Genomic DNA, 23,136 nt, shown 5'->3' on the forward strand with positions numbered 1-23,136 from the left:
ACACACACACACACACACACTCACATACACACATGCACACACGCACATACACACACACACACATTCTCATACACGCACGCACGCACGCACACACACACACACACACACACACACACACACACACACACACACACACACACACTCACACATGCACACACACACACACACACACACACACACACACACACACACACACACACATACACACACACACACACGCACGCACGCACACACACACACACACACACACACACACACACACACACACACACACACACACACACACACACATACATGCACGGAACACTACCAGCAATTGAAGCGCACAGAGGACATATATGGGAATGCACAAAAGCAAGAACAGTGTACAAAAACTATAAAATAAAAGGTTTTGTGAAAACGGCATCTCTGCTCCATGATAAAGGGATCTTATACACCTCGTTATACTTTAGGGGGATCTGCCGAACCTGAACTAATCTTCCTTCTTGAGAATAAACAAACCCCGACTCTGGCTACACACCCAGCCTTCTTCTTTAAACTCCAATCCTGGTTCACCCTAACAGCGATCACAGGATTCCAACAGGGTGTTTAGGTGTCTTTGTCTTGGCCAGACTACAACAAGCTCCCAGAATGCCCCTTGGTGCCTACTTAATTCCAAGAGCTGTCATACCAGAAGAGTTCATTTTTAGACCCTGTTTAACATGCTGTGCAAACATTTAACACAACCTGTCTGGATCTCTTTGATCAGCCACAAGACCCTTCACTGGTATTTTAGCTTTCAGCTGTTATTTCTCCTGACATTTAAGTGCAGACAGTATATGGGTTCTACCATCACCCACAGAAATATAGACAGCACTGCTAGTCATTTGTACTTTCACACAGTAAATTCAGCCTGACCCAAACCCACGTGTGCATCTCTGTCTTTAGCATCCTCACTGTGACGGCTCAGCATCTCTGTTTTTTAATGGTATGGAGTAGATTAAAAAGCTGGTATAAATACAACATTAGAAACACACATTGCCAGTCCTGTAACTGATTTCTATTGAAAACAATATAAAAAGATCCATTGACCAATACAGAATTCTGTATGAAATATGAACCATAAAGATCCAATGATTAAAAAGGTCTTTCCAACAAAAAAAAAAAAATTGTTTACCAATACAAGACACGGTCCAACTTGTCAGAAGTATGACTTTCTTTTTTTTTCTTCAGCACCAATGATTTCTGAAGGCCTGTGTTGTCAGATGTTTTGATGGTTCTTGTAAAATTGTCAGTAGTGTTCTGTACCTGGACCTGCTTCCATTGCCAGTGCAGAGACTTTGATAATTGAAACAACGTTTGTTGTCATAATAAAATAACGTTTTACTGTTACCTACTCTTAGGATCACTTGTAATGGTTTCTGATGGTGCTGAAACTATTACAATTATTCAAATGCTCCATTTTTACATGAGCAGTCTTCTGATTTACTATAGGAAATGTTCACCTGTTCACATGTAGTTTATATTGAGTTTTTCATCAAAAAGGACAATTCCAATTCCCTCCCAAGAGGTCTTGCCTGTTACAATCTGTGTATATTTTTTAACAAATCAAGCAAATCAAAAAAAACTGAAGAAGGAGACAAAGATAGCAGGGGTGTGCATGAACCCGAACTCTGAATCCTCACACATTTCAGGGTAATTGTCTGGGTGTCTTAAAATAAACTAAGTGAACATGGCTGTAACTCTGCATCGTTCTAAATACGTGCTGATGCTGACTGATGACTGCTGATCATTGTTCACTGGGTGTGATGACAAATTGTGACACTGTGGACAGACAATCTGTGTGGATAGGTGAAAAATCTTCTAGGAAAAGCTTATCTTTCTTAATGTGTACCAAGCACACATATGATTTAAATATCTAAGTAGAGGCAGTATAGAAGTGTGTCCCCCACCACAGAGAAATACTGTAAAGACAACTGTGACTTGTACTTTCACAGAATAAATTCAGCCAGACCTAAAACCATGTTTAAAACTTCATCATGGGTCTCAAGCGTGACAGCTTTGGTTTCTCATTTAAAATGTCAGGAATCTCTTTACAAGTGTGGTATACATCCAGCATTAGAACAATACAACTGTAATAAATGCTATTGCCAAAACAAACTACAGTAAACAAGTATTTAACTGCTTTCTCTATTTAACTGCTTTCTCTTACTTGTTTTCTGAGTATAGAGGCCACTTGGCCAGACTGCAACAAGCTCTAGAATATCCTCTTTTTCCATGAAAATGAAAAAAAAAAAATTATTTTGTCAGAAAGCCAATACATATTCTAGTCAGTTTATAGCAAGACACTTTGAAGAAGTGAACCCTTTTATTTATGTTGGCTTTTATTACCTTTCAGAAATAAATACTGAGGTACCATGCACTCTGTTTAAATTAACAGCCTGATTCACTTTTTGAAATATTTAAATCAATCAATCAATCAATCAATAAATTATAATCAATAGTAATTGCTGAATGTATTGAAAGGTTCTCAGATCTGCACCTATAAGCCCCAGCTAACTTCAAAAAGGCATCTATGGCTCTTGTCTGGTTTACAGTATATGCAGGCTATAAAGCTTTTCTTTATAATAGATACTTTCACATGTTGAAATCAGGGCATAGTTTTCCTGATTCAGTCACCCAATCACATAAGATGGCCTGCCTATTGCGTTGCTGAGAGGTACATTTTTCAAGTCACATACTGCATTCCGTTTCATCTTTTGTTCACTCAACAGAAAACCAGTCATCAGATCAGAGGAGCTGCTAAAATGAACAGACTCTTCTTGCTCAATGCATTGTTCTGCATCGCATGTAAGTGTGAACCTGTTTATTTATTCATTTCATCAGTAAACTACATCAAATAGAAAACTGCTACAAAAACCATTTTAATATGATATACATTTATTTTCCTGCAGAAACATTTAATTTGTAACTGAAGCAAATGGTCAGACACAAAAACAGCAGCCAGCTCTTTAGTAGAGTTTTATCTTGCATTTATTTTTTGTTTGTAATTTGCATAAAAATGAAAGGAATTTGAATCTGCGCTGACGTCCAATTTTACAAAATAAAATATGAGAAACATTAAAGGGGTCTCATCACTGTGCTTGTTAATTAATTAATAATTAAAACAGCTCCCGCTAACTCGCTAATCCGAACATACTAGGACTGGACCTTGTTTAGATTGGTGAATTGATTAGTCCTGATCACAATCTGTGCCATGCTAGAAATACCTTGCTAGTCATTGTTTTATGTTTTTAATTCTTACAGTTTATTTTATGAAGTTTGTTTTTTACAGTTAATATATTACTTTCTTTCAATATTCTAGCATGCTTCGTATTAGCGAGAGTCTGCTGTATATCAGACCTTTTTTAATGAACTGAAGCTCATGGTAGTTTAAACAGATGCCTGGGATAGTTTGATATTTAGATGGGAAGCTTGTGTGTTAATTGTCTGAAGACCCTCACAGTCATGATTTGTAATTTACAGATGAAATTCCAGCACAGCGCATTGTCCAGCCACATCTATCAGTGACAGCCCAGCTTGGAGAGTCTGTGACTCTGGAGTGCTCTACATCACATATTCAGCACGGCACTTTTTTTTTGTTCAAGCAAGTCATTGGACAGCCTCCTAAGTATATGGTGATATATGATGGACAATCAAAGCCTACCTTTCTTGGAGAATTTATCAATAATTCACGTTTCAAAACACAAACAAATGCCGGCAGTTTTACCCTCACAATTTTAAAGATGGAATCATCGGATGTGGCTGTTTATTACTGCGCAGAGCTGAGAGACAGTCGTATGCATTTTAGGACTGGAACTGCACTGCTGCTTAAAGGTAAACTCAAAAGTTCATTAAAATATATTTGGAATGTTCCTCTAAAATGTTTCTTGGTTTAAAATTATACTTTATACTAGTAATGTGTCATTAGGATGAAGCTAATGGAAGCTTCTGTTCCTTGTTAATAAGGATCACAATATGTAATAACACATTTATAAATGTTTTATAAATGAATCCATAAAGTGCAGTCAAACTAAAGTTCAATTCCCCTCTGTTGATCTTGTCTCTACTGTTGTCTCAGAGATCTTTTAATACAAAGAATATTCAATTGCAGCCAGATCCTCAAGAGAATATTCTATCCAGGGTAATGTTAATTGCTGTTATTAAACAATGTTCAGGGGTTTGTGCTCAGCATTGCATTGAAACAGTCTGCTTGGTGATCTTGTTGTGGCAGCAATGCTCTCTCCGTTACCATTCTAGTGTTCTTGGACATGGGCTTGAATCCCTTATTTATACAGTAAACTGATCAAAACTAATCTTTATAATTATTTAGATCAGCTAATCTTTCATTATCGCCGTCATCAGCGGCAAACAGCACTGCAACTGACATACATAAAAGTGGTGAAATATTTTTAAACACTTTATTGTATAAACTTTGTTTTGAAGTCCTAAGCTTTGTTTAAATATATGTATTTAAAAAAAAAAAAAAAAAAAAAAAACAGTAAACGCCTTTAATACAAACACAAATACTAAATTGTAAAATAAATATAATATTGTACATGGAAACTCAACACAATCTAGTAAATAACCAAACAGCACATGCAGGTGCTTCAATTTGAAATCACATTACACATAATAAAGCAGCTGCAGCCTCTTTGTGAAAAAAAAATGCCCAAATAGAACTTGCACAAATAACAAAAAGAAGAGAGAGGAAGACTGCCACTGCACATTCCTGTGTGTTTCATTCTTACTGGATACCTACTGGGCTTGCCTTCCACAGACAATTAAACACGTTTGATGAAGAAAATATGTTTTGAGATTTAAAAAAAATATATTCATGAATACCTTCCCGGCTGTGTTTAGGCATTGAATCCAGAGGAGGGATTCTTCAGCCTCCTCTCTCTGAATCGATGCAGTCTTACTATTGTGCACTGGTGACATGTGGGGAGGACAGTACTGGAAATGAAACCGAGGAGGACAGTAAGGGTGAGATTTTGTTTTTTTTTGCCATTCGAAAAAAAACACATTGCTAATAAAAAGAAAAAAAAAAGAAAACAACAAATGAATGAAGAAAGACCCGAGCCGAAATACGGCCCCATCGGGATCGAGACGACCCGTTGGCTTGGGGTTTACTGACATTTTTAGAACCCCTAAATCTTTTTGGGGTTATCTTGTGAATGCCCCCATCGCCACGCAAAAAATTTACTTTACTCGAAGCCGATCTGAAGAAGATCTGCTTTTGTGCTTTTGAAATGTAAATAAATTAATAAATAAATTGCACGGTTTGATCATTTTATTTTAAAGCATCTGTAATGTACTTATTAGGCTACAGCATTAAACTTTTCTTCTGTATTTTCCAAATAATTTAACACAACTGGGTCTACCCTGGAGAATAATTCCCACTAGTCTCACTTTTACATGAGGGTTATATAGCTAGCAGACAAGCTGTCATAAAGATAAGCTAGAAAAATGTAGAAAAATGCTAAAGAGAGGAAAAAACAAAGCAGAAAGGAAATGCAAGGATATTAGTGATATAATTAAAAGGAATGCGCAAGAAAGTGCTTTGAGTGCTGCAACCCAATGCAATTAAGAACATAGAACAGAGAGAGAAAATAGAAAGCTGCAAAAACAAGTGAAGACTTAATTTGTTTAACACAGAGATGTTTAAACATAACAGCAGACAAGGCAAGAGGTGCACCTGGTGAGAAGAGTGTGATTCTGCACTTTAAAGAAAATCTTACGACGTATAGAGGACACATTGCAGCAGTAGGAGCACTTCCCATGGACGGGGAGTGATACTTACTCAGATAGGGAGGCTGATGAAGATCACAGACCTAACCTTCCTGTAGAGGAATGGGACTGGCATGATAACCTGAGTGCACAGTCTACCTATTACCCTATGGGTATAGTAAAAACTATTACTATCACTCCAGATGAAAATTATATGGTTGAAAGAACTACAACTCCTACTCAATTGGTGCTATTCAGGGCCGCAGCCAGGAACTTTGGGGCCCGGGACAGGTCCTATGAGAAGACCCCCCCACCCCTTCCTTCTTTAATTTAGTTAGCGCACATTGACACAGTTTATCTTGTAAAAAACCTTCTAATTTTATAATTTATTTTCTTAGTATTTTAACAAAACCTCACTTGTCACCCATATACCAAGACATATATTCATCTTGATTCAAATACAGCAAAGCTATCTGAATAATTATTTTCTAAACTATTTAGATACACATTCATATGTTTGTGTATGTACTTATTCCCCTACGATTAACAACCCATGCCAAAGAAGTAAAAACAGCCCACGTTATGCAGACAGGAGCAGAGTTACAGACAGTAGCTTAACTGCTTGCTCTTCTACACGGTAATACATCGAGACCAGTTGAAGTGTTCTTAGATGTGTATCAGTTAAAACACACTGTTTAAAAATAAAAGTCACTGTTCCGACTCTGAACATACCATGTGTTTTCATAATGTCCAACCAACTAGATTATTGTAATGTGTTGTGTTGCTTTACCTTGAGAAATAATTTTAACACTTTGAAAGGGATATTATTAATATGCAACATCCAAGGTTAAATACAATATACATAGTTCAATTATTTTCTTTCTTAAATTATTTTCTGAGGATTTTCTTTTCCTGGAACACCAATGCGTTTAGATAATAAACGCTAAATGCCATTAAGAAGGTATTCCGAAAGTGTTGCAGAAATGTGTTTAGTTGTTTTTAGTGTAGCTAATCCCTCACTATTCTAACAACAGAAGAAGAATTCTACCTGTATGTTTGAGAAAAATGTTGATGATCAAAAGTTTTCTGAAAACTCTTTCTCCCTCAGCAACAATCACAGGCAGTATGCAAAAGAGTCTAATGGCGATGCAGATTTTCCCCAAAACTGTTTGCGGTATAATTTTGTATATTGCATTCAGTAGGTCAACAAAATTTCTCTATGTGAAAGTGCCTTGTTTTTCTCTTTATTTATATCACTTACAAAATACTTTAATATAGGGTTCCTGCTTCTCAGCTCCAATTCGCTGTTCTTTCTGCTTTCTCTATTTTGTTTTCTCAAGCTGGATTTATGATGATACATTGAATCAGCCTACAATCACACTTTTATGCAAGAGCCTAATACGTGCTAAGAATCCGTTCGCTACGGAATAGCGTGGGAAAACACAGATTTTCAATGCTGTCTGAGAATTTTTTCTTTTACACTTGGGGCTGGGCAAAAGGCATGCAAGGCTTTTTGTTTGTTTGTTTGATAATCAAATCAATACAAGTATCATATATAATCATCAATACAGGCAAATTTTCCTTAAATTTGCGTAAACATACTTGCTCAGTAAAACTGAGGGTTCAGGAGTTTGGCAATACCATCCCATTAACAAAGACTAACGCAGAGATAAACTGATATGAATATTATTTATTATTATTATTATTATTATTATTATTATTATTATTATTATTATTATTATTATTATTATTATTACATAAAAGTATTTGTAATGTTTAAAGTAAAATGGTAAGTACCAATAAATGCTTCTTGTGTTAAGTGTTAGTCAATAGTACTGTTTGTTTAACTTATGTGATGGTGGGAGCTCAATTTAGCCTTTTATTTTAATTGCGGAATAACGCAGATGTTTATAGGTTTTTTATGTTTTTTTTTAAAATCTGAGAATTTGTATTTATTTATTTTTATTCTGGAAAGCTAGGATCCCTGGTGATGACGGTTTGAGTGAGGTCCGTCGCGCGCTCACGAGCAAACCATTTCTCAGCCAAGGAAAGGGGGGAAAAACATTCAAAGCTTATTATATGATTTGAATGCAAACATTATTTGAAAGTATTTTCAGGACATAAGGAAATGTGTTTTGGCAATACAATTAAAACAATAAACAAAGCTCTGGCCCGGGCCCCCTAGAGCTCAGGCCCGGGACAGCTGTCAAGGTTGTCCTCCCCTGATGGCGGCCCTGGTGCCATTGTCCCCAGGTTGGGTAGAGTCCCTTGTTAAGTAGGTGGGAATGTTTAGCCCAAATCAACATGACTCTGTAATATTTTGCGGTACTTTGGAGAGGGTCGTGTGCCAACATAGATTGACCGATGCAGATGCCTGGGTATTGTTGAACGCTTGTGTAGGAACATTGCTTGTTAATGGCCATGATGCAAATCACCCTTCTCGGAACACCCACCACAGACTGGGCAAAAATACAAGCACGAGTCAGAGAGAAAGGGGAGCATCCAGTTTCTTCAGAACTACAGTGTTATTGCAGCTGCAGCTCATAACCACCTAGCATTTAAACATCTCTTAATACAGAACTCAGTTTCCAAGCTTCAACAAGCCCTGGCGATGTATTCAGCCGCTGCCACAACAGGGTGAGTGGACCTAATGAAAAAAATGAGCCGTTTCTATACAGCTAATGAGATGCATCAGCCTGTAGCTGCACCTACAGAAAAGAGAGTGCCATGTGATATGTCACTCTGCAATGTTTACTGTAGAGTGAGACCAGAGCAATGTTTACTGGTTCAGGCATATCTCAGGAGAATCCCTTCAAAAAATCACATACACACATAGAAATGGGAACCATGAGTGTGGGGATAGTTCAGAGACTGGGCTTCCCACCAACAGGTGTGTTTATGAGTTTAATAAGAAGCTCAGCTACTCGGATGCTGAGTCTTACTATTGTGCAGTGGTGACATCTGAGGAGGTCATTATTGGAAATGTAACCGAGGTGGACTTTGCAGGTGAGATTTTCAATGTTCCTTTCCTTCAAAGAGTATAATGTTATTGCAATGAAAGATCTGTTGAAAACAGAATGTTTCACATTCCAGAAAAACATTCTGGAGCAAAAGATTCTGGGTTTTTATTATGGGAAAGGTGCAAGAAATATTATAATTGTTGTATGCATTCTGTCTTTCACACAGGTAGAAATCAAAACAGTCCTAATGTAGTCATCTGTTCTTTGGCTGCAACATCCATTTTTCTTTTGATTTCAATTGCTGCCCTTCTGTGCACAAGAACCAGGGCAAGGAAGTGCAAACCTCTTGCAGGTAAGATGATATAAGTTGTAGATGATATAAGTTGTAGGTAGTATAAGTTGTAGTTTCTTACAAACATTTTGTCTGCAGCATACCATGCTAACAAGATTCAGTTCAGTCAATGCATGGTAAGGATAAGAGAATGCCATCAGAGGTTTTACAGCATGCTTAAGCATTGTACAAAGTAAGTAGGATTAACTGCAGATTGGTGTCTGTTTTTTGTTTAGCATGGGAAAGCTACAAAGCAGTATGTAATTCAATATGTTAACGTAACATTATTCAGCAGGTTTCATTCGACTTCATGAAGCAAAATGAGTTCATTCTTTAGGGTGATGCTGAACTTTTGTCCATTTGTCCGAATGGCCCCCTCTCGTTCGTACATGTTCTTATTCTCTTCTGATATCTGTTGGATCAGGACACATCACTGAGGTGAATTGTTTGAGTTTCCGCTCTTCGCTGAAGTTCAGCTGCATGATGTCTGATTATCAGTTCATGTGCCTGTTAGTTTCACACCTTTAATAATGATATTAAAGGAGGAGTAAGAGCACCTCTGTCCTTCTCTGCTCTGTTCTTAGGAAATGTTGCTGCACAAGCTGCTCAAACAAATGCAGACGCCACCAATGATCAGGTAATGCCTCCTTGTTATGAAAAATACAAAGTCATGCTAAAACATATGATTCACTTTTTTTGTTAAAAAGGGTATAATCCTTACCCTAATAATAATAATAATAATAATAATAATAATAATAATAATAATAATAATAATGTACAGGTTGTAATAGCACTCTAACAACTTCCCTACATTTCTAATTGTAGTTTTAAGGGTATTTAAACTTTAATTAGGTATGTGAATACTACATATAGTGTTTTGTTTCAAACTTACTTAAGTGATGACATGGTCCAAGAAGACCTACAATAAAGAGCAGCAATGGGAGCTGTGCGAGCTGGGAAAAGATCTCACCCTGTGCATTTCTACAAAAACCAGCAACAAAAACAGCCATGCAGCAGACTGTACACACAGTGCTCACAGTGTGGAGGCAGCGCTATGTTGCCTGATGGAAGGCATACACAATATCACACCTGAGTGTAGCTGTTCTTCACTGTCCCAGTACATCAATATAGCAACCAATATAGTTAAAAAGAAATGTCTGCACTTCCACATGACTTGAGATGGACTATCAGTAATAACAGCTGAATAGCTCATTCAAAATGGACACAAACTGTTAATAAATACCATTGGGATACCATTGCACCATAACAGCTGTTCCATAATGGCCTCTTTTGCAGAATCAGCAAATGCTGGATTACGCTGCCTTGGATTTCGATCAGAGAAGAAATAAACCTGGAAAAAAGAAGAGAGAAGTGAATAAAGAAAGTGTGTACACTGAAGTGCGAGTGCAGCAGCGGGAATAACAATCCTGTACACACTGTTTCCAAACACAGGCTGCATAGAACATAAACAAATGGAACTGTAATACACATTAATTACAGATACCATGGGCTGTATAGTTAGCTGGAATGGCAGATTAGGAACCTAACAGAAATAGGTAACACTTTACATGAAGTATGGCTAATTATTATGTATTTACATAGTAGTTAAACCTAAAAACTTTCGGATACACACACACACACACACACACACACACACACATATATATATATATATAGAGAGAGAGAGAGAGAGAGAGAGAGAGTAAAAAAAAATTCATATTAAGTTCATTGTAACTCTGCATAATAACATTGTAATTATGTGTAACTACACAGTAATTAGAGACGCTTAATCTCTTACTCAGGCTGGGTTACGGTATTGCATTCCCAAAGTTATGTTGTTTGTAACTGTATGGGAAGCTTGTGATTCATGTAAATTAGTCTTTGGCACAATACCTTTGACTGCTTTGTTTTAGTAGTTGTTTTGTTTAATATGGTTTAACTACAGTTTGCTTGCATGTTTTTTTATCATTAAGGGCTAGTTTCAAAGATGCCGATAGGCACTAATCGTGGACTACCTATTGATATTGTAGGTAAGGTAGAGCAGGATTAGTGCTAATCGGGGTCTGTGAAGCCAGTCAGAAGTGATCATTATATTTGCATATGCTTTTCAAACAGTATTAGTCCAGTCAGAGGAGTCAGACTATCAGTAGGTAAAATGTCTATGGTCTTTATCAGTCAGCCATTGTCATAAACTCCTTACAAATTCTAATACATATCTCCAGAATATGCTCTCAACACATCTGTTTGTATTTTGAATGAGGGCTCCAATAAATACATTTATAAGATGTGTGCAACTCGTTTTGTAATGTAATATGAATTGAATGGCATTATTTGCCAGGGTCTGTGTAGGAGGGCTACATACGGGTATAATACAACACAGTGCTCACCCCAGACATGCCCATGTTGCTGAGAACTGGCTCTGTGGTATAAAGGGCTTTTATAAGGGCAGCTCTGTGCAGAGTAGTTGTAGAGTTTGCTGTGCAGCTCTGAAATGTAAGGCTTGTGCAGACAAATCACTCTTTCTTCTCAATTCTACATGCTTCAAAAGTGTGCCACTCGCCTAAATACCGGCTGATGATTCATTCTGGTAAAGAAATGATTTTGAAATTTTACTGCACAAGACTGAATGTTTTCCAACCTGGCTTTACGTTTTGCTTTTACCTTTGCTTACTGTTGGTCTGCATCAACCGCTGCTGCTGTGGAATAATGGGTGTTTATTTATTTAGTTATTTATTTATTTAAACCAATATTGTCCTGTTCTCAACACACACAATCACCGCAGTCTAGTTTGTTTTCACATAGAAGACCAAACCACATGCTTCAAATAAAACTTTTTTTTTATTTTTGTTATAAACATATAGTGATATCCGGCTGGCCTGCAGTCATTCTCCATATGTCTTACCAATCATCAGTTAGCATTAAGACATGTGATACACAGCAATACATGAGACATGAGAACATTTTAAGTGTTTTTCCATTTCATATGTGGTTAAATAAATAAAAACACACAAACACAACGCTAGCCTGGTATGAGTGTACAAACATGTTAGTCATTTTACTTCTATATATATAACCATATTTTTTTTTAATTGATTCACTGCTTGAATAATTTTAAGACACAGCACTGAATTACATATTAGCCACCATCCAAAGACCTTTGAGTAATACTTTACAATAAGTGTCTCTAATTACTGCGGATTTACATAGAAGTTACTTAGTACATACACACTCATATTTACAATGTTTTGCATAAGCCTATCCCCCTAACCCTAAACCTAACCCTTTTCTGGCACAATTGTGTACTTATATTTATTGTGTAAAAAGATATGCGTTAGGTCCATTGTAACTATGCATAATTATATTGTAATTATGTGGAAGTACACGTGCATTTACATATGTAACTATTATCTAAACACACAGCAATTAGAGACACTTAATGTAAAGTGTTACTGACCTTTCATGACATTTGTGAGCAGCTCTGTACAGTGGACCTGATATAGTCAGCGTTTGCTCCAGTGCAAAATGTAATAAAAACACACCCATTCTTCCATGTTTCACAGGCCTGTCCTATTGGAAGAGGGAGAATGCAGAATTTTACATTGCAGGATGAGTTTCAACCGCATCCCTACTAAACAAGCATGCATGTTCAGCCCTCTGCCCTGCCACAGGGTCCTGCACACATTGATTTATTTTATTACTTCACTGAGAAAACAGTTGAGATAAAGCTCCCTGTTCCATCAAAGCCGGGGGCACGGTGCTTGTTGTATGGGGGCATACAGGTCTTATGCCTCTCCAGGTGTAACCCTGAATATAAGTTTTACTTTAACTACTCTTCGTACCTATTTAACATGACCTGTGTGGATCTCTTTGATCAGTCAGCTGACCCATCCTTAGTATTTTGGCTTTCAGCTGTTATTTCTGCTGGCTCTGGAATAAACCACTAGGAAAACATTATATTCCTTAATGTGTACCAAAAAAAATGTATATTAACATTTAAGTGGAGACAAAACACCTATTGATCCACCACTCCACATAAATATAGACAGCACTGCTAGTCCTTTGTACTTTCAGTAATTTCAGCCTGACTCAAACCCACATGTCCATCTCTTTTACATCCTCACTGTGACGTCTCAGCTTCTCTGTTTTTTAAAAGGCAGCGGTATGGAGTAGATTAAAAGGCTGGTATAATTACAACATTAGAAACAGACATTCTACTGATATTGTAAAGCTTTCTTAAGCTGGGTTTCCACAAAGCTTGTAGGTTGTGCTGAAGCACGGCAAGTGCTATGATGCAGCTATTCTAATGTTATACTGACTGAAGAGGTCTCTATACCACCCGTACTGAATGCTTATTTGTTTCTGTTTGGTCAAATAATCTTTCCAGGGCTACTTCCAGCAGATCTCAGTAGCTAATAAGGAATTGCTTGCTATGGCCTTTAGTTATAGCAGAAAGTTGTGCAAGGTCACATCACAAACAGGATTTTCACTGCTGTCTCATGAGCATCAGGTGCGCTGCCCTTACAAAGGTAACAAGAAATTCACCTGACAGGACACTGCACTCTGATTGGCTATGATATCATTGTTAATAAAACAATGAACAATCCTCTCCCAACACCAAAACTCTAACCTTAAATATCCTATACTGCAGTCATTACACATCTAAAGTAGTTCATGTTTGGCAGTGAATAAGCATTTTTGTTACTTTAAAAAAAAGTGAGCGGAGATGCTGATTTCCTCAGTTGTCCTGACAGGAACATTTCGTGGTACCTTTGTAAGCACTGCATCAGGTGCAGCTTTAGAACATGTTTCCCTGCAAAACAAACAATCGTGTAGCTCTGTAGGATGAAAAGGTGACTCCCCCCTCCCCTTTAAAGTGGTGCAATGCTTAAAATGCGCACTTCCTATCGGAGAAGAATGTGTGTGGTATGTGTGCGCTACCTCACATAAGTCATGACAGTGGAGAGAGGGTATGGACTTTCTAAGCTGCCTGGAAACACAGCCTTTGACATTAAAATACCTTTTATGTTCATGGACATGAAAAAGAAAATTCATTATTTTCTCAAATAATCAATACATATAGCAAGACATTTTATTCATGCCCTCTGTTTAAACTATTAGACTGACTGACTTTTTGAAATAAATAAATACAATAACCAATATAAATTCCACCTATAAACCCCATCTAAGTTCAGAAAGGCACCTATGGCTGTTGTTCTACAGTATATGCAGGCTAGAGAGCTGTTCTTTTTAAAAGATACAGTATTTTGAAATGTTGAAATCAGGGCATAGTTTTCCTGATTCAGTCACCCAATCACATAGATGGCCTGCCTATTGCGTTGCTGAGAGGTACATTTTTCAAGTCACATACTGCATTCCGTTTCATCTTTTGGTCACTCAACGGAAAACCAGTCATCAGATCAGAGGAGCTGCTAAAATGAACAGACTCTTCTTGCTCAATGCATTGTTCTGCATCGCATGTAAGTGTGAACCTGTTTATTTATTCATTTCATCAGTACTCTACATCAAATAGAAAACTGCTACAAAAACCATTTTAATGTGACATATATTTATTTTCCTGCAGAAACATTTAATTTGTAACTGAAGCAAATGGTCAGACACAAAAACAGCAACCAGCTCTTTAGTTAAGTTTTATCTTGCATTTATTTTTTGTTTGTAATTTGCATAAAAATGAAAGGAATCTGAATCTGCGCTGACATCCAATTTTACAAAATAAAATATGAGAAACATAAAAGGGGTCTCATCACTGTGCTTGTTAATTAATTAATAATTAAAACAGCTCCCGCTAAATCGCTAATCCGAACATACTAGGACTGGACCTTGTTTAGATTGGTGATTTGATTAGTCCTGATCACAATCTGTGCCATGCTAGAAATACCTTGCTAGTCATTGTTTTATGTTTTTGTTACTTACAGTTTATTTTATGAAGTTTGTTTTTTACAGTTAATATATTACTTTCTTTCAATATTCTAGCATGCTCCGGATTAGCGAGAGTCTGCTGTATATCAGACCTTTTTTAATGAACTGAAGCTCATGGTAGTTTAAACAGATGCCTGGGATAGCTTGATATTCAGATGGGAAGCTTGTGTGTTAATTGTCTGAAGACCCTCACAGTCATGATTTGTAATTTACAGATGAAATTCCAGCACAGCGCATTGTCCAGCCACATCTATCAGTGACAGCCCAGCTTGGAGAGTCTGTGACTCTGGAGAGCTCTACATCACATATTCAGCACCGCACTTTTACTTGGTTGAATCAAGTAATTGGACAGCCTCCTAAGTATATGGTGATATATGATGAACAATCAAAGCCTACCTTTATTGGAGAATTTATCAATAATTCACATTTCAAAACACAAACAAATTCCGGCAGTTTTACCCTCACAATTTTAAAGACTGAATCATCGGATGTGGCTGTTTATTACTGCGCAGAGCTGAGAGACAGTCGTATGCATTTTAGGACTGGAACTGCACTGCTGCTTAAAGGTAAACTCAAGGGTTCATTAAAATATATTTGGAATGTTCCTCTAAAATGTTTCTTGGTTTAAAATTAATATATAACTGAAATATGTTTTATCTGCACTTCTCACAGTCAATGCATGCCGTGTATCTTATCATTTCTCTTAAGAATAAAACATTAGCTCTTGTGGCCCATAATAAATTGGCCCAAAATATTATTTATTATAAATATTATAAATTATAAATAACTTGAAGAAATACAAATTGAGCATTTTGTAATTACTTTATAACATGGACCTTTACACTAGTAATGTGTCATTAGGAAGTTGCTGTAAGCTTCTGTTCCTTGTTAATAATGATCACAATATGTAATAACACATTTATAAATGTTTTATAAATGAATCCATAAAGTGCAGTCAAACTAAAGTTCAATTCCCCTCTGTTGATCTTGTCTCTACTGTTGTCTCAGAGATCTTTTAATACAAAGAATATTCAATTGCAGCCAGCTCCTCAAGAGAATATTCTATCCTGGGTAATGTTAATTGCTGTTATTAAACAATGTTCAGTCTGCTTGGTGATCTTGTTGTGGCAGCAGTGCTCTCTCCTTTACCATTCTAGTGTTCTTGGACATGGGCTTGAATCCCTCATTTATGCAGTAAACAGATCAGAACTAATTTGTATGATTATTTAAATCAGCTGATCTTTAATCAACACCATTAACAGAGTCAATAAACCCTATAACCGCCTTACATAAATGTGGTAAACTTAAAATATAACTTTAAACATTCTTTATTGCACAAATCCTACTTAGATATATATATATATATATATATATATATATATATATATATATATATATACATACAACACACACACACACACACACCACACACACACACACACACACACACACACACACACACAGTAATATATATATATATATATATATATATATATATATATATATATATATATATATATAAATTTTTTTTTTTGCCTTTAAAACACTCACATATATAAAGTTGAAAAATAAATATTATCATAGTAAATAACATGTAGTAAATAACCAAACAAACAACACATAGCTGTGCTTCAATTTGAAATCACATTACACTTGACAAAGCACCTTCAATCTGAGGAAAAACACTTGGGCAAAAATAACTAAGATTCTTAATACAGTTATGCTATATTCACAGATATGCCCCAACAGCGTATTGATTAGTATAGGTTATTATTATTGTATTGTTTAGTATTAACTACACTAGACCATTACTGTACGTGTTTACAGCAAGCATACAATAATATTAAAGACCTCCGTTCTTCATACATGTCACAGGTGAATAACCTTTCCATGTTCAAAACTGACTGCACAAGAACATAAATCAAATCATAGAGATGTAACCTTTGAGCAATCCATGCTGGTATTATTGTATCGTTTTCTTCTAAGAATACAGTATGCCTCATTCTTACTTACTACACACTTACTTAATACACCTAACAATTTAATACAAAAAACAATTTTATAGTTATTTATCAAGCCCAATTTTGATGACTGAAACATTCATTTAATTATTTTTTTTATGGAGAGTGTCATTATTTTTTTGAATCTGTGTGTTGACTTAGCAAATGGGTTGAATGGTTTGTGAATGTGGGCCATGGTGTGTCATAAAGATTGACAGAAATGTTAATAAGTAAAAAGAAATATTGCTGAATCTTTACCTTGCTGTGTTTAGGTGTTGAATGCAGAGGAGGGATTCTTCAGCCTCCTCTCTCTGAATCGGTGCAGTCTTACTATTGTGCACTGGTGACATGTGGGGAGGACAGTACTGGAAATGGAACCGAGGAGGACAGTAAGGATCAGATTTCATTTTTTCTTGCACACTGCCATGCAAAAATAAAATATTGCTAATAAAAAACAAATAAACATTAACAAATCAATGCAGAAACCTAGGCATAATTCCATTCTCCTGGAAAAGCATGTCAGGTGTGTCACACAGAATTTTCAAATACTGCTTACAGCTGCAAAATGAAGTGTACATTTCAAATGTATTAAACACCTTGCAAAATATAATAGTCACATCTCACATTACCCTAACCTTAACCCTAACTTAAATACAATCACTCTGCTAAACTTTAAACATATGTGGTATTGTTAATTGACAGTATGTTTAGAAATTAATGTTAAGTAAAAAAAAAAAAAAAAAAAAACTATCCAGCAAATTCCTTACTGAAACAATGGCTTCAGAAATTAAAACCCTCCGTAAAATGTTGCACTCTAGAAAACTTAACACTAGACAGAGAGACACATAAATCTGAAGTGTGGAGCTCATTTGAGTCATATGTGTCATTGTTAATTGACAGTAGGGTTAGAAACTATTGGGCACATACATCATTTTAGTTGCATGTTAAATAGCAAGCAGATAGGGTTGTTGATTGTTTGAGTAGTATTGTTCCTTGGGATAACAAAATACTGAGCTCATGTGAAGTCATTTGATTTCATAAAAACACCAGGTGCTCAGTGTTTTGTATCTGATTTGAGTTAAAATTGCAAAAATGAGTTGATTTAAAATCTGTATAAATAGCCTTTCGAAAAGACATAATTTTAATTAATGCAAGAACAACGAATGATACGACCATGCTCTGCTTCAGTAATGAAGAATGAACAGGTTAACTGTGATTGACAGACCTAATAAAAACAATAATAATGTATATAATACATTATTATTATCATTAGGTCTGTAAAGTCACTGAAGGCGTAATAGAGCAAAGCACTAAAAATGAATGAGAGGGGTTTTTTGTTTGTTTGTTTTTATGTTCTGACAACTCACTGGACAGAAAGACATTTACTTGTCTATTGTCAAAGTGAGTTCCAGCATCACACACAGTATCCCACACAAGTACATCTAGTCTGCTGCGTGCTGAACACAACTTCACTTCTCAAATACACTAGCAGCTCCTCTGCTACAGACAGTAGTATGTAAAGCCGACCAATTTTTCTTGTTAGTTTGCAGTTTTTGGATATGATGACCTATTTTATAGTCTCTGCACAATAAACAGTTCATTTACAATAAGTGCTTACTTTAGGTATATATTTATAATGTTATAAAAAAAATAAATAATATATTTCAGTCCACAATCACATTTAATAATAGATATTCTTTGTATTGTGTTTTCGGATCTCTGTGTGCTGCTGATCATGCTTGAAATGCATGTTTTATTGTGTTGGTTGTGTTTATAATTTTTAAATTATTGCACCTAGTAAATTTTGATGATGGTCTCAATGGGTACATTGCTTGGTTAAATAAATCATTTTAAATGATTATATTTACAATTATGATTTTGATTATGATGATTATTATTATTATAATAGCATTAGTATATTTTAAAAATTTAAATTAGATGGATGTATCATCAATGTATATATATATTATAATGTATATATATATATATATATATATATATATATATATATATATATATATATATATATATATACACGAGAGAGAGAGAGAGACAGAGAGATAGATAGATAGATAGATAGATAGATAGATAGATAGATAGATAGATAGATAGATTATTAAACATTGTTAAAACCCCAACGTCTTTTCATGTTGGGGGTTGCCTTGTGAAAGCTTCCATCGCAATGCAGAAAATCCACTTCACCAGAATCCAAACTGAACAAGATGTGCTTTTCTACTTTTGAAATGTAAATAAACTGGATGGTTTGATAATTCTATTTAAAAATACAGGCATGCAATGTATTTATTACTGCAGTAACAGTTTTTTTTTTTGGTTTGTTTCTGGATTTTATTCCAAAGTAGTCTAGTTTAACACATTTGGGGCTACCCAAGAATAATTCAAACTCAGATCTGTAATTCAAAGCAGTCTCACTTTGACATCAAGGGCTGATCGGATCTTAAGGCATCGCATATTCTTCATCAGATAAACGTTGGTTAATATTAATTTTCTGCATCCCGATGGGAGCATCCACAAGACAACCCCACGCAGAAAACGAATTAACACCAAGCCGATGGGGTCGACCCTATCCCGATGGGATTATATTTAGGCTTGGGGTCCTAACATAAGCACTGTGTTTACAGCACACATTTCTAAATAATATTCAATATCACAGAAAATGAATTATTACTGTTGTATACAGTGAAATGCAAGAAACATGTAATAAATGTAGATTACTGATGTTCTGAATGTTATCTCTAATCAGCAGGATATTTCACTCCTCCTGTCATTGTATTGTCCATGACAAACATCGTGCTGCTGATTACAATGACTGCCCTTGTGTGCCTGTGCATCCAGGAAGGGAGATTTAAGTGCTGTTCAGGTAAGATGAGTCAAGTGTATTTAAAGTTATATCCCATTACGTGTTAGTCAGCATTTAATATGTCCATGTGGAGCTTTTAAGCTAACATACTGACAGTGCAGTGCAGGGCTGTTTACACACAGAAACTGGGTTTACTTCCAATAATAGGGGAACACATTGCATTCATTCTTGTATTGTTATTGCTCATAACAAACACCAAACCTCAGAAAAATCTTCTGATAATCTGCACTTGTACTTGTTTCCATGTGCAAGTAAACATTAACTAATACATGACTGAATATCTCTCTCTCTCTCTCTCTCTCTCTCTCTCTCTCTCTCTCTCTCTCTCTCTCTCTCTCTCTCTCTCTCTCTCTCTCTCTCTCTCTCTCTCGTACATGCTTAACAGATCAGACTGTACAAGACCACACAAATGTTGACTCAGCAAATGATCAGGTATATTTATTCATCTTGGTGCTAAAAAAAATATCGACTGTCCATTAAAAATAATATTAATAATAGTACAATGTATGTTTGAGAAAACATATGTGTGTAATTACACTGGAATTAACTATTACCATTGTATTACATGATGTAACAAACTGAAGGTCGTTACTGTGTAATTACATGTCTATGCATGCACTTCTAGCTCTGCTAATAAGTATTGCACAAATATTTTATATAACTGATGCAAATGAATTGATAAGGAATTCCACTGGTATATCACGTCAAATACAGCAGTTCAATAATGGCCTCTTTTGCAGAATCAGCAAATGCTGGATTATGCTGCCTTGGATTTCAATCAGAGAAGAAATAAACCGGATAAAAAGAAGAGAGACGTGAATAAAGAAAGTGTATACACTGAAGTGCGAGTGCAGCAGAGGGAATAACAATCCAAACATTCCAAACACAGGCTGCTGTAACACTCAGTCTGCAGATATAATGCCATTCTAGGGTTAAAGCATTTCATATGCTCTGTGTTTTTACTCTTTTTTACTCTGTGGGTATATTGTGTGTTCTATTGGGTTGATTAAACAGCAGGGACAGTGTAGGCGTGTACAGTTAAAAGCGCTGCCCTGCACAAAATAACATCCTTTGCTCAAAATCTTCAATTGGCGGTCAAAGTATTTAATACTGCTGCAGTTTGTATCACTTGAATAGACCTCCAGTGCACAGAGAGCTCATCAATACTGTACTGGCATCTCATTTGAATAGACCTCCAGTGCACAGAGAGCTCATCAATACTGTACTGGCATCTCATTTGAATAGACCTCCAGTGCACAGAGAGCTCATCAATACTGTACTGGCATCTCATTTGCTCTCAGGAAGCTGCCTGTGTTCAGCTTTTTAAATGTGTTTGTTTATCAAAGTGTTAGAGGTCTTAAACTGAACATGTACATGGTACACATTCAAAGTGTTAGAGGTCTTAAACTGAACATGTACATGGTACACATTCAAAAGATACTGATATTAAATGAAGACCTTATTTCTGTTTCCATTGATTATTATATTCCATATTTATATTGTTAGAACATTGTTTAATTGTTTAATTTGACTCTATAGCAATACATGCTCATGTTTATTATATGTTATATATATATATATATATATATATATATATATATATATATATATATATATATATATATATACACACACACACACACACACACACACACACACACACACACACACACACACACACACACACATACACTTGTGATTCATGTAAATTAGTCTTTGGCACAATATCTTTGACTGCTTTGTTTTAGTAGTTGTTTTGTTTAATATGGTTTAACTACAGTTTGCTTGTATGTTTTTTTATCATTAAGGGCTAGTTTCAAAGATGCCGATAGGCACTAATTGTGGACTACCTATTGATATTGTAGGTAAGGTAGAGCAGGATTAGTGCTAATCGGGGTCTGTGAAGCCAGTCAGAAGTGATCATTATATTTGCATATGCTTTTCAAACAGTATTAGTCCAGTCAGAGGAGTCAGACTATCAGTAGGTAAAATGTCTATGGTCTTTATCAGTCAGCCATTGTCATAAACTCCTTACAAATTCTAATACATATCTCCAGAATATGCTCTCAACACATCTGTTTGTATTTTGAATGAGGGCTCCAATAAATACATTTATAAGATGTGTGCAACTCGTTTTGTAATGTAATATGAATTGAATGGCATTATTTGCCAGGGTCTGTGTAGGAGGGCTACATACGGGTATAATACAACACAGTGCTCACCCCAGACATGCCCATGTTGCTGAGAACTGGCTCTGTGGTATAAAGGGCTTTTATAAGGGCAGCTCTGTGCAGAGTAGTTGTAGAGTTTGCTGTGCAGCTCTGAAATGTAAGGCTTGTGCAGACAAAGCACTCTTTCTTCTCAATTCTACATGCTTCAAAAGTGTGCCACTCGCCTAAATACTGGCTGATGATTTTGAAATTTTGAAATTTTACTGCACAAGACTGAATGTTTTCAAACCTGATTCTACAGTTTGTTTTTACCTTTGCTTACTGTTGGTCTGGATCAACCGCTGCTGCTGTGGAATAATGGGTGTGCGTTTTTTTTTTTTTTTTTTTTAAACCAATATTGTTCCGTTTTGAACACACACATTCACTGCAGTCTGGTTTGTTTTCACATAGAAGACCAAACCACATGCTTAAAATAAACCCTTGATTTTTTTTTATTTTTGTATAATCATATACTGATATCCGGCTGGCCTGCAGTCATTTTCCATATGCTTTACCAATCACCAGTTAGCATTAAGACATGTGATACACAGCAACACGCCATATAGACAGTCTTCTTCAACTTTTGTATGGTCAGAAAAGCAGCAGCACCAACAGAGACACAGCAATACGCGCATGTAGACAGTCGACTATTACTTCACACCTGCTTTCAATAGAAGACATGAGAAAATATAAAGTGTGTGTTTGTATGTGGTTAAAAACAGTTACACTGTATCCAGTAAAAACACACAAACACAAAGCTAGCCGGGTATGAGTGTACAAATATGTTATTTATTTTACTCAATGATTGTTTTATATATTTTGTTTATTGATTCCCTGCTTGAATGATTTTAAGACACAGTACTGAATTACATATTAGCCACCATGCAAAGACCTTTTAGTAACACTTTACAATAGGTGTCTCGAAATACTGTGTATTTACATAGTAGTTACTTAGTAATACACACTTGCACATAATTACAATGTTTTGCATGATATAACAACAACCCTATCCCTAACCCTTTTCTGATACAATTGTGTGCTTACATATATCAATAGTGCCAAAGTATATTGT

The 23,136-nt window shown here is 35.8% G+C and overlaps 2 protein-coding genes across 7 annotated transcripts; both read left to right on the plus strand.

The window, feature by feature from the left end:
- The first annotated feature begins 2,741 nt into the window (after nucleotides 1–2,741).
- Nucleotides 2,742–10,667, plus strand: LOC121320986. 2 transcript variants are annotated; one of them, XM_041259857.1, is made up of 6 exons: nucleotides 2,742–2,829; nucleotides 3,505–3,855; nucleotides 4,882–5,004; nucleotides 8,935–9,060; nucleotides 9,624–9,676; nucleotides 10,336–10,667. In XM_041259857.1, exons 1-6 carry the CDS (start codon nucleotides 2,787–2,789, stop codon nucleotides 10,459–10,461), a joined length of 822 nt encoding a protein of 273 aa, XP_041115791.1. In that variant the 5' UTR covers nucleotides 2,742–2,786; the 3' UTR covers nucleotides 10,462–10,667. The 2 variants fall into 2 exon arrangements, with proteins under 2 accessions (XP_041115791.1, XP_041115792.1); XM_041259858.1 differs by lacking the exon at nucleotides 4,882–5,004.
- A 3,729-nt stretch (nucleotides 10,668–14,396) lies between these two features.
- On the plus strand, nucleotides 14,397–21,407 carry LOC121321040. Of its 5 annotated transcripts, none has more exons than XR_005950910.1 (7): nucleotides 14,397–14,516; nucleotides 15,192–15,542; nucleotides 15,985–16,047; nucleotides 17,249–17,365; nucleotides 19,738–19,854; nucleotides 20,240–20,286; nucleotides 20,595–21,238. XR_005950910.1 is itself a non-coding variant. In XM_041259950.1 (6 exons), exons 1-6 carry the CDS (start codon nucleotides 14,474–14,476, stop codon nucleotides 20,718–20,720), a joined length of 798 nt encoding a protein of 265 aa, XP_041115884.1. In that variant the 5' UTR covers nucleotides 14,397–14,473; the 3' UTR covers nucleotides 20,721–21,238. The 5 variants fall into 5 exon arrangements, 3 of the variants coding, with proteins under 3 accessions (XP_041115884.1, XP_041115885.1, XP_041115883.1); XR_005950909.1 differs by lacking the exon at nucleotides 15,985–16,047 and adding an exon at nucleotides 21,254–21,407 and having other exon boundaries at nucleotides 14,398–14,516; nucleotides 20,595–21,208; XM_041259950.1 differs by lacking the exon at nucleotides 15,985–16,047 and having other exon boundaries at nucleotides 19,741–19,854.
- The last annotated feature ends 1,729 nt before the right edge of the window (nucleotides 21,408–23,136 follow it).

This window comes from Polyodon spathula, chromosome 9 (assembly GCF_017654505.1).
Source record: "Polyodon spathula isolate WHYD16114869_AA chromosome 9, ASM1765450v1, whole genome shotgun sequence".
Lineage (NCBI taxonomy): Eukaryota > Metazoa > Chordata > Actinopteri > Acipenseriformes > Polyodontidae > Polyodon > Polyodon spathula.

Coding starts and splice junctions, on each gene's coding strand:
- LOC121321040 (XM_041259949.1), top strand. CDS start 14,474: ATGAACAGACTCTTCTTGCTCAATGCATTGTTCTGCATCGCAT. Junction 19,855..20,239: donor GAGATTTAAGTGCTGTTCAG/GTAAGATGAGTC, acceptor CATGCTTAACAG/ATCAGACTGTACAAGACCAC. Junction 20,287..20,594: donor TTGACTCAGCAAATGATCAG/GTATATTTATTC, acceptor CCTCTTTTGCAG/AATCAGCAAATGCTGGATTA.
- LOC121320986 (XM_041259857.1), top strand. CDS start 2,787: ATGAACAGACTCTTCTTGCTCAATGCATTGTTCTGCATCGCAT. Junction 2,830..3,504: donor TGCATTGTTCTGCATCGCAT/GTAAGTGTGAAC, acceptor TGTAATTTACAG/ATGAAATTCCAGCACAGCGC. Junction 9,061..9,623: donor GAAGTGCAAACCTCTTGCAG/GTAAGATGATAT, acceptor CTCTGTTCTTAG/GAAATGTTGCTGCACAAGCT.